We start from the raw sequence: 11,472 nt of genomic DNA, 5'->3' as shown, positions 1-11,472 counted from the left end.
ACTCAGAAGTACGGGGGATTTTTTTTTTTTTGGCAAAGCATAGGGGACTTCATTAATGGTACATGACAAGGTGGGTCTCTGTAGGCCCCGCGCTCTTCAGGGGTCTCACATGGAAAGTGTGTCGAGGAGAGATGCTCAGTATGGTGGGGGCTGAGCGCAGCAGGGCTCCCCAGCAGCTGAGGGCCCCTCTCTGCCTCTTGTGCTCTCGCTGGGATTGGTGGCCTGGGGCTCTTATTCCTTCAAGGCCATGTGGACCATGAGGTTCACCACCCTGTCATACCAGGAAATGAGCTTGACAAAGTCATTGAGGGCAATGCCAGCCCCAGCATTGAAGGTGGAAGAATGGGTGTCACTGTCAAAGTCAGAGAAGACGACCTTGTGCTCCGTACAGCCCAGGATGCCCTTGAGGATCTCCCTCAATGCCTGCTTCACCATCGTCTTGATGTCACTGTATTTGGCAGGTTTCTCCAGATGGCAGGTCAGGTCCATGACCAACATGTTGGTGGTGGGGACATGGAAGGCCATGCCAGTGAGCTTCCCATTCAGCTCAGGGATGACTTTGCCCACAGGCTTGGCAGGAATGATGTTCTAGAGAGCCCTGCAGCCATCACACTACAATTTCCCAGAGGTACCATCAGTAGTCTTCTGGGTGGCAGTGAAGGCATGAACTGTGGTCATGAGTCCTTCCACGGTGCCAGAGCTGTCATGGATGACCTTGGCCAGGGGGGTTAAGCAACTGGTGGTGCAGGAGGCATTGCTGATAATCTTGAGGCTGTTTCCATACTTCTCATGGTTCCCGCCCATCACAAACATGGGGGCATCAGAAGGGGCAGAGATGGTGACTCTTTTGGCTCCCCCATCTAAGTAAGTCCCAGCCTTCTCCATGGTAGTGAAGACACTGGTGGGCTCCATAACATAATCAGCACCAGCATCACCCCCTTTGATTTTGGTGGGATCTCATTCCTGGAAGATGGTGATGGGATTTCCCTTGGTGATAAGCTTCCCGTTTTCAGCCTGATGGTGCTGTGTAACTTGCCTTGGGTGGAATCATAATCAAACATGTAGACCATGTAGCTGAGGTCAATGAAGGGGTCATTGATGGCAACAATATCCATTTTGCTAGAGTTAAAAGCAGCCCTGGTGACCAGGCACCCAATATGTCCAAATCTGTTTACTCCAGCCTTCGCTTTTCCCTTGGTGCCTCAGGGACGATGCAATTGGCGCTGCATGAGAAGATGCAGCTGTCAGTCATACAGGAGGAGCAGAGAGCCTGTCATTGCTTCAGACTCAATAACTGGGGCAGGTCTCAGTTTTATAGCTTGGGATGGGAAATACAGCTTCTGCTTTTGGAGAAAATAGTTCACCCATGAGGACCAGGACCAGCTAATAAGGACTGGGAGAAATAAAGGGACTATGTGTGGGAGTGGATCTTTTTTTTTTTTTTTTTTTTTTCTGGAGAGAGGGCCTTGCTTTGTCACCCATGCTGAAGTGCCATGGTGCAAACACTTTTCTCTACAGCCTCAATCTCCTGGGCTCAGGCAATCCTCCTGCCTCAGACTCCCAAGTAGCTGGGACTATAGTCGCATGTCACCATGGCTGGCTAATTTTTAATTTTTTGTAGAGAGGGACTCGCTGTATTGCCCAGGCTGGTCTTGAACTCCTAGGCTCAAACGATGCTCTCACCTCCACCTCCCACAGTGCTGGGTTACAGGTGAGAGCCACCCCACCCGGCCAGAAGTGGATCTTGAGGGTGCTAGACCATGACGCAAATATCAGGTTGAAAGGAGATAGTTTTGGCCAGGCGTGGTGGCTTATGCTTGTAATCCCAGCACCTCAAGAGGCTGAGTCAGTAGGATCCCTTGAGCTCAGGAGTTCAAGACCAACTTGGGCAACATAGTGACACCTTGTCTCTACAAAAAATTTTAAAAAACAAAATTAGTTGGGCGTTGTGGCTTGTGCCTATAGTACCAGCTACTCGGGAGGCTGAGGTAGGATGATCAGTTGAACCAGGGAGTCAGAAGTTGCAGTGAGCTGAAATCTTGCCACTGCACTCCAGCCTGGGTGACAGAGTGAGTCCCTGTCTCAAATGAGTAGGCCAGGTGTGGTGGCTTACGCCTATAATCCCAGTATTTTGGGAGGCTGAGACGGGTGGATCACTGGAGGCCAGGAGTTTAAGACCAGCCTGGGCAACATAGCGAGACTCCATCTCTACTAAAGTTAGCCGGGCGTGGTGGCACATGCTTGTAATTCCAGCTACTCTGGAGGCTGAAGCCAGAGAGTCACTTGAACCAGGAGGTGGAGGTTGCAGTGAACTGAGATCATACCACTGCACCCCAGCCTGGGCGATAGAGCCAGACCGTCTCTGATGAAAACATACATAAATTAATTAATTAATTAAAAAAGAGGTAGTTTATTGACAAGGGAGCACTCTCCTGTAACGCAGGATGTAGCTGGAGCCAGTCCTAACATGCTTCTGGGATAGCTCCATGAAATGGTTTACAATAATAAGGTGGGGATGCTGGGATGGCCATTGCAGAGTTTTGGGATTTTTTGTGCACAGTAAAATACACATAAAATTTGCCTCTTCACTTTATATATTGTGGTACAATATACATAACATAAAATTTACCATTTTAACTACTTTTAAGTGTCCAATTTAGTGGCATTAAGTACTTTCACAATGTTGTGCAGCCATTATCACTGTCCATTTCTAGAACTCTTTTTTTTTTTTAAGACGGATTTTCGCTGTTGTTGTCCAGGCTGGAGGGCAATGGCACAATCTCGGCTCACTGCAACCCTCACCTCCCGGGTTCAAGTGATTCTCCTGCCTCAGCCTCCTGAGTAGCTGGGACTACAGGCACGTGCCACCATGCCCGGCTAATTTTTGTATGTTTAGTAGAGGCGGGGTTTCACCATACAAGCCAGGCTGGTTTCAAACTCCTGACCTCAGGTGATCCGCCTGCCTCGGCCTGCCAAAGTGCTGGGATTAGAGGCATGAGTCACCACACCTGGCCAGCTACACACTTTTAAACAAGATCTCATGAGCACTCACTCATTATCACAAAAACAGGAAGGGGGAAATCTGCTCCCATGATCCAATCGCCTCCCACCAAACATGCTTCCTCACTTCCTTAAGGACTTTTCTGGAAGTGCTTCTCAAGAGGCCTTCCTCTACTGCAAAGAGCTTCCCCAGCCACAAAGAGCTTCTTTTTTTTGAGACAGAGTCTCATTCTGTCGCCCAGGCTGGAGTGCAGTGGCGTGATCTCAGCTCACTGCAATCTCCGCCTCCTGGGTTCAAGCGATTCTCATGCTTCAGCCTCCCAAGTAGCTGGGATTACAGACACTTGCCATCACACCTGGCTAATTTTTATATATTTAGTAGAGACAGGGTTTCACCATCTTGGCCAGGCTGGTCTCAAACTCCTGACCTCAGTCAATCCACCTGCCTCAGCCTCCCAAAGTGTTGGGATTACAGGCGTGAGCCACTGCGCCCAGCCCAGACTGATCCTTTCAAAACATGTCTGATCATGTCTTTTCTGAGGTGAAAACTCCCTGGTGACTCCCATTTCCCCTAAAGGCAAAGCCAAAGTGCTTGTACTGGCTGGCAAGGCCTGGCAGAATCTGCCCTTCCTGCTCCTTCCTCTCTGATGTCAGCTCCTGCTAATCTCTACTATAGCCACAGTGCTCTCCAGAGTCACCCTGCACACTCCTGCCACAGGGCCTCTGCACTGGCAATTTCCATGGGCGAGAATGCTGGTCCTCCAGAATTTTTTTTTTTTTTTTTTTTTTTGAGATGGCGTCTCGCTCTGTCACCCAAGCTGGAGTGCAATGGCGTGATCCTGGCTCACTGCAATCTCCACTTCCCAGGTTCAAGCGATTCTCCTGCCTCAGCCTCCCAAGTAGCTGGGACTACAGGCGCCCGCCACCATGCCCAGCTAATTTTTATGGTTTTTTTGTTTTGTTTTTAATTTTTATGTTTTTAATAGAGATGGGGTTTCACCATGTTGGCCAGGATTGTCTCGATCTCTTGACATTGTGATCCGCCCGCCTTGGCCTCCCAAAGTGCTGGGATCACAGGCGTGAGCCACCGCGCCCGGCCCCTCCAGAATATTTCTAAGCATGCTTCCTCACTTCCTTCAGGACTTTTCTCAGAGAGGCCTTCCTTGATGATCTATCCTCTATAGAATGGTAACCTCCACCTCTCCTGGTATTCCTGGGCCCTCTCACCCTGCTTTAAGTTTTTTACAGCAATTGCCAATATCATAAGTTATCTTTATGTGGAGTATATATTTTTTCTTTTTTCTGAGACAGGGTCTTTCTGTGTCACCCAGGCGGGAGTGCAGTGGCCCCATCTCAGCTCACTTCAATCTCTGCCTCCTGGATTCAAGCAATTCTCCTGCTTCAGCTGCTTAAGTAGCTGGAATTACGGGCACCTGTCAACACGTCCGGCTAATTTTTATATTTTTGTAGAGATGGGGTTTCACCGTGTTGTCCAGGCTGTTTTAGAACTCCTGAGCTCAAGCAATCCACCCACTTTGGCCTCGCAAAGCGCTGGGATCACAGGCGTGAACCACTGCTCCTGGCCCGACGCTGTTCTTCAGTCACCCTGCACGCTCCTGCCGCACGGCCTTTGCATTGGCGATTTCCACAGCCAGGAATGCTGGTCCTCCAGAATATTTCTAAGCATGGTTCCTCACTTCCTTCAGGACTTTTCTGGAAGCGCTTCTCAGTGAGGTCTTCCTCGATGATCAATCCTATATAAAATAGCAACCTCCAACTCTGCTGGTATTCAGGGGCCAGCTCACCCTGCTTTAAGTTTTTCATAGTAATTGCCAATATCATGAATTGTCTTTTGAGGGGTTTTCTGTCTCCCCCCAACTTGAATGCAATCTTCATGAGGACAGGGACTTTATCCCCCACCCCACCCCCCTTTTTTTTTCTTTTTTTACTGCAAAACCCAGGATAGTGCTTGGCAGGAAGTACTCAATAAATGTTTGTTGGATGAACCCAATAAGTAAACAAGACAGAGTACACATGTAGGGATCCGTCCGTGAACCGACCCCTGGCTCCTGAGTCCAGCGGTGGGTGCAGGGGCAGCTCCTGTCTGTGAGGGCCCCAGAGGCTGGCAGCAGGATGCCTCCGTGGAAAATTCACTGAATGCCTTTGCCTCTGCGGCTGTTCCTCTGGGATGATCTCTTTGGGGGATCATGCTCAGATATTTGTCTCAAAGAGTCCCAGGCCAAACCTCAGAGCGTTTAGAAAAATAATACCTCTGTGAGCTTTGTCCAGGCAGATCCCATTCAGACAGGAGTTTGTCCCCTTCCGGTCCCCGAGGTCCTGGCTATTGCCAGCATGGAGTGACCTGCATCACCTCTGAGTGCCAGGCAAGGGTTCAGCAGCCGACGACTCAGCTTCTGCAGGATGCTGGCAGCATAGCCAGCGGATGGTTGGAAGCCGTCAGGGCACAGGGAAGGGGCCGAGGGTGCCCTGAGTGTGCGTGGGCAGCCCTGCTGCAGTCCAAGCCTTTGATTCCCAAGCTCTGTGCACAGTTCCCCCTGGACCCTGCCATGTGGCTCAGCCACCCATACCTGGGATAGGGGCTAAGCCAAGCTGCTCTCTCCTCCAAAGGGAGGCAGCCTGTGTGCTTTGTCCGTTTGCCTTTGCAGAGACCTCGATCCTCACGCAAGGCAAGCAGCAGCCCCTGTAAGCGCACGAGACAATCTCAAGTGTCAGTGGGAAGGAGATCCCTTTCCTGATGGGGCTGCCTGTGTCCAGTCCCTCCCAGCTTCCCCAGGGCCCTGGGGCTCTGCAGGCATTCAGAAGTGGAAGCCAGCCACAGCCTGGGACTGAAGAGGTTAATGTGCATCTGCCTCCGAATGTTAATGTGTCTAGGTGATGTCAGTGAGAGCCGAGAAGGAGGGAGTGGGGAGGGCAGTTGGGCTTGGAGGCGGCAGTGGCTGCCAGGCTACCGAGGAAGACCCCCTTCCTGACTGTGGGGCTTGCGCTCCAGGACAAGGTGGCAGGCGCTGGAGGCTGCCGCAGCCTGCGTGGGTGGAGGGGAGCTCAGCTCTGTTGAGGGAGCAGGCGACCGGCACCGGCTGGATGGACCTGGAAGCCTCGCTGCTGCCCACTGGTCCCAACGCCAGCAACACCTCTGATGGCCCCGATAACCTCACCTCGGCAGGTGAGTTGACTGGGAGTCCTCCCTTCTCTGGGCTGTGGGTGGAAAATGGGAAGGTTTCACCCCTGAGCCAAACTGCTTGGGAAACTTTATCACAGTTCTTGGGGACAAGATCTGTGGTCTGCTTTGCTCAGAGGGGCAGGGGCAAAGGGGGCAAAGGTCCACAGGGGCAGACGGGCAGGAGCAGAGCAGCTGGTGAAGGCATATTCAGAATGGCAAGGAAGGGGGGCCAGCCACGAGGCAGCAGGGGAAGACTCGCTGCTGGGTTCCAAAGATGCTTGGCAGAAAAAATTCCAGGCTGGAAAAGCAAGTGAGAGAAGCTGGAGGGTGGTAAGTGGGAGACAGCTGGGGGCTCACTCTTGCACTGTTAGCCTCAGCTTTTTACTCGCACTTGGGTGATGAGGTCTCAGACATCCTTACTGCCACCTAGGAGAGGCCCTGGGAAGGGAAGACTTCATGGAGCCATGAGGGGATTAACTTTTCTGGTGAATTAAGCTTCCTGACATTTCCAGAGCTGCGGTGCCCTGGGATTCCAGCTTTGAAGGAGAAGGGAAGGAAGGAAAAGAAGAAAGGCTTATGTGGATAATTTTTTCAGGCTACTGAGCTGCAACAGACAGTTTTTGTCTCTGCTTCACTCGAGAAGCCCAGGCTCAGAAGATACCAATCAAGGAAATCCCTGCTAGGAAGCCTGGGGTAGGGAGAGCTGCTGGCTTGACCAGGGCACAGCCGGCAAAAGCCTCTATAAGACAGCCGCCCACAGAGATGCCCAAGAATCGGTACACAATTTCCAACCAGAGATCTCCAAAATGAAACACTCAGGGATACACATAGGAAAAGCACACACACACACACACACATACATACACAGACACTTACTTTTGTGTCCTTCCGGCTATTTTGACGAGGTTTCCTGGTGAAGCCCGGGGTGCACAGAGTAATCTCTGCAGACAGCTGTGGTTCTTGCCTCTGGTGCCTGCAGGAGGCAGGCGTGTTGTGTCCTTCCAAGACAGATGGCTCAGGGCACTCTGGTAGGATTCACGAGGAAACTCATGGAGAAAGGAAAAGGGACAAGATTAGCAACAGTGAAGGGAGGGAGAATGGTGGGAGAGGATTCCAGATGAACGGTGGGTCGCTGGAGGCTGAGCATGCCAGCAGGATGTCAGTTCTCAGAGCAAAGCCCATGTCAAACAGCCAACCCTTGCTCCTTCTGTCCCCAGGATCATCTCCTCGCACGAGGAGCATCTCCTACATCAACATCATCATGCCTTCGGTGTTCGGCACCATCTGCCTCCTGGGCATCATTGGGAACTCCACAGTCATCTTTGCGGTTGTGAAGAAGTCCAAGCTGCACTGGTGCAGCAACGTCCCCGACATCTTCATCATCAACCTCTCGGTAGTGGATCTCCTCTTTCTCCTGGGCATGCCCTTCATGATCCACCAGCTCATGGGCAATGGGGTGTGGCACTTTGGGGAGACCATGTGCACCCTCATCACGGCCATGGATGCCAATAGTCAGTTCACCAGCACCTACATCCTGACCGCCATGGCCATTGACCGCTACCTGGCCACTGTCCACCCCATCTCTTCCACGAAGTTCCGGAAGCCCTCTGTGGCCACCCTGGTGATCTGCCTCCTGTGGGCCCTCTCCTTCATCAGCATCACCCCTGTGTGGCTGTATGCCAGACTCATCCCCTTCCCAGGAGGTGCAGTGGGCTGCGGCATCCGCCTGCCCAACCCGGACACTGACCTCTACTGGTTCACCCTGTACCAGTTTTTCCTGGCCTTTGCCCTGCCCTTTGTGGTCATCACGGCCGCATATGTGAGGATCCTGCAGCGCATGACGTCCTCAGTGGCCCCCGCCTCCCAGCGCAGCATCCGGCTGCGGACAAAGAGGGTGACCCGCACAGCCATCGCCATCTGCTTGGTTTTCTTTGTGTGCTGGGCACCCTACTATGTGCTACAGCTGACCCAGTTGTCCATCAGCCGCCCGACCCTCACCTTTGTCTACCTGTACAATGCGGCCATCAGCTTGGGCTATGCCAACAGCTGCCTCAACCCCTTTGTGTACATCGTGCTCTGCGAGACGTTCCGCAAACGCTTGGTCCTGTCGGTGAAGCCTGCAGCCCAGGGGCAGCTTCGCGCTGTCAGCAACGCTCAGACAGCTGACGAGGAGAGGACAGAAAGCAAAGGCACCTGACACTTCCCCTGCCACCCTGGACACCTCTAAGTCAGGACACCACAGCATGCCACCTGGAGAGATGCTGAGAAAAACCCAAGAACGCTCTGGGGAAATGCAGGAAGGCTGGGTGGTGAAGGGTTGTTGCAATGAAATAAATACATTCCATGGGGCTCACACATTGCTGGGGAGGCCTGGAGTCAGGTTTGGGGTTTTCAGATATCAGAAATCCCCTTGGGGGAGCAGGATGAGACCTTTGGATAGAACAGAAGCTGAGCAAGAGAAGTTGGTTTGGATAATTGGTTGCACTCTATCTGTGAGCTCTCAAATGTCTTCTTCCAAGGCAAGAGGTGGCAGGCTACTGACTGGGTTTGTTTAAAGTCAGGCAGGGCTGGAGTGAGCAGCCAGGGCCATGTTGCACAAGGACTGAGAGATGGGAAAGGACCTGATCGCTCTTTCCTGCCTCTCACTGGTTTGATGGAAGGTGGCCTTTCTCCCAAGCTGGTGGATAATGAAAAATGAAGCATCCCATCTCTTGGCGTTCCAGCATCCTGTCAATTTCCCTTTTGCTCTAGAGGATGCATGTTTATTTGAGGGGATGTGGCACTGAGCCCACAGGAGTAAAAGCCCAGTTTGCTAGGAGGTCCGCTTACTGAGAACGACAAGGAGACCTGGGGTGGGTGTAGTTGGGGGTCTTAAAACTAATAAAAGCTGGGGGTGGGGGGCTTTTGCAGCTCTGGTGACTTTCTCTCCACGGGGCACATTTGCTCAGTCGCTAATCCAGCTTGAGTGTCCTTGTGTTCTGCATGTGCAGAGGTCATTCTAGTGCCCGGTGTGTTGGCATCATCTTTTTGCTCTAGCCCTTCCTCTCCAAAATAAAATCAAATAAAGGAAAATCTCCACTCACATCACTCTGGATGTTCTTGTGGACTTGGGGGTGGGTGTGGGGTGGGGGGGAAGGTGGGCAGCAGAAAAGAGAAAGGGGGGTCACTTGGTTGTGGAATTTAGATCTTGGTTCATGCTGCATTTTTAGAAAGCATGAAGCAGGGATCTGTTTTTCTGAACCCACAGGGAGGATTCAGTGGCATAAATGGAATTACTAGGGATTCATTAGATTTTGCAGTTCTGCTGCTGGGCTTGTTCTTGGGACTCAGCTTCCTGTCTTCTGCACAAAATCCCCTGGACTTTGTTGTCATCAGTGCTGGCTTCTCAGGCCCCAAGTCCCACCCCCCACTCCCCCGCCTCAACCCCCACCCCCGCTGAGTCACCAGCCGCAAAGCCAACTCTTAGAGCAGCTGAAGCCTCTCTGCTTTCTACAGCTGAGATCTGGTGTGGGCACCTTGAACAGAAGATTACAGCCGGGGCCGCTGGGAGGCAGCCACGACTGCTGCTTAGCTGCTGCTTCTTGGCGTCTTCGCTGAGAGGGGACTGGGAGCCGTCAGTGCAGTGCTCAGCAGACCTTACTGAGAGAGCGGGAGAAAGCTGCAAACATCCTTAAAGCAAGGGCACCAGCACAGCCTGTTCCTCTTCAGAGTTGCAGCAGGGAGCCTCTTTAGAAAACTTCTGGACAGCTTCCTTGGGTCCTGGGGACTTTTTTTTTTTTTTTTTTTGAGACGGAGTCTCGCTCTGTTGCCCAGGCTGGGGTGCAGTGGCACGATCTCAGCTCACTGCAAGCTCTGCCTCCTGGGTTCACGCCATTCTCCTGCCTCAGTCTCCCGAGTAGCTGGGACTGCAGGTGCCCGCCACCATGCCCGGCTAATTTTTTGTATTTTTAGTAGAGACGGGGTTTCACCGTGTTAGCCAGGCTGGTCTCGATCTCCTGACCTCGTGATCTGCCTGCCTCGGCCTCCCAAGGTGCTGGGATTACAGGCGTGAGCCACCGTGCCCAGTTTTTTTTTTGACACAGGGCCTTGCCCTGTTGCCCGGGCTGGAGTGCAGGTGACACGATCACAGCTCACTGCAGCCTCGACTTCCTAGATTCAAGTGATGCTCCCACCTCAGCCTCCCAAGTAGCTGGGACCACAGGCGCACACCATCATGCCTGGCTAATTTTTTATATTTTGTAAAGACAGGATCTTGCCATGTTGCCCAGGCTGATCTCAGACTCCTGGGCCCAAGCAATCCTCCCACCTTGGCCTCCTGGAATGCTGGGATTACAGGCTTGAGCCGCCATATCCGGCCCCCGGGGAGCTCTTTGTCACAATCATTAGTATTTCCTGGCCTGTGTTCCCCTCCACCCAGCACCTGGGGAGTAAAGAAGCTGATGGTTATTTTCCTTACTCACTAACAGTAGTGTCTCCAGCTGCCACCAATAACTTGAAATCTATTTTAGACGCACACTCAATAAAACAAGATTCTGGCCAGGTGTGATGGCTCACACCTGTAATCCCAGCACTTTGGGAGGCCGAGGCAGGTGGATCACCTGAGGTCAGGAGTTCGAGACCAGCCTGGCCAACACGGTGAAACCCTGTCTCTACTAAAAATACAAAAATTAGCCAGGCATGGTGGCACGTGCCTGTAGTCCCAGCTACTTGGGAGGCTGAGACAGGAGAATCACTTGAACCCAGGAGGCAGAGGTTGCAGTGAGCCGAGATTGCACCATTGCCCTCCAGCCTGGGCAACAAGAGCGAAAACTCCATTTAAAAAAAAAGAAAAAAGGATTCTTAGGGAAGCCTTGAGGCAAATCCAAACAGACCCAACTCCTAGCCACAAAGGTGATAAAAGGAGGTTTTCCTGCATCGGGTTTATCTACTGGAAGCTTTCCTTGGGTGTCCATCAGCCCCAGCCCCTGCCTGCTCCTCACTCCCTCTCACCTTCCAGCACTCCAAGGAGGAATCCCAGAGAGGAAACAAGCGAGACGGCCTCTCCCAGGGAATGCACATCACCAGGTCAACAGCTCACCGTGGGTGGGTAGGTGGGCACAAGCCCAGCGAAAGCCCCAGTAGCTCCTGGGGAAGGGGGCATCCTGTCCTTCAGCTCTTAACCCCACACTGAAACAACTGAAATGGAAGCAGAGTGGGTGGAGTCATGAAAGTGGGTGGGTAGCAATGTAAACCTTCCAGAGGGGAGAGGCGGAGGAGAGAGATGAGTTAGGGAGAACAGGTGGTCGAGGGGA

At 52.4% G+C, this 11,472-nt stretch overlaps 1 protein-coding gene and 1 pseudogene across 1 annotated transcript; one reads left to right on the top strand and one right to left on the bottom strand.

The window, feature by feature from the left end:
• Nucleotides 1-231: 231 nt before the first annotated feature.
• On the bottom strand, nucleotides 232-4,824 carry LOC129467431 (glyceraldehyde-3-phosphate dehydrogenase-like; annotated as a pseudogene).
• An 831-nt stretch (nucleotides 4,825-5,655) lies between these two features.
• MCHR1 (melanin concentrating hormone receptor 1) lies at nucleotides 5,656-9,263 on the top strand. Its single transcript, XM_055252791.2, has 2 exons — nucleotides 5,656-6,184; nucleotides 7,399-9,263. Exons 1-2 carry the CDS (start codon nucleotides 5,896-5,898, stop codon nucleotides 8,376-8,378), a joined length of 1,269 nt encoding a protein of 422 aa, XP_055108766.2. The 5' UTR covers nucleotides 5,656-5,895; the 3' UTR covers nucleotides 8,379-9,263.
• Nucleotides 9,264-11,472: the final 2,209 nt, after the last annotated feature.

Source organism: Symphalangus syndactylus, chromosome 18 (assembly GCF_028878055.3).
Source record: "Symphalangus syndactylus isolate Jambi chromosome 18, NHGRI_mSymSyn1-v2.1_pri, whole genome shotgun sequence".
NCBI classification, from domain to species: Eukaryota; Metazoa; Chordata; class Mammalia; order Primates; family Hylobatidae; genus Symphalangus; species Symphalangus syndactylus.
Note: the sequence above shows the minus strand (reverse complement) of the source record. Positions and strands in the feature narration are given on the sequence as shown.

Bases quoted from the DNA above. Each gene is read 5' to 3' on its own strand.
- MCHR1 (XM_055252791.2), top strand. From the start codon at position 5,896: ATGTCAGTGAGAGCCGAGAAGGAGGGAGTGGGGAGGGCAGTTGGGCTT. The intron at 6,185-7,398 runs GTGAGTTGACTG...TTCTGTCCCCAG, and splicing joins CGATAACCTCACCTCGGCAG to GATCATCTCCTCGCACGAGG.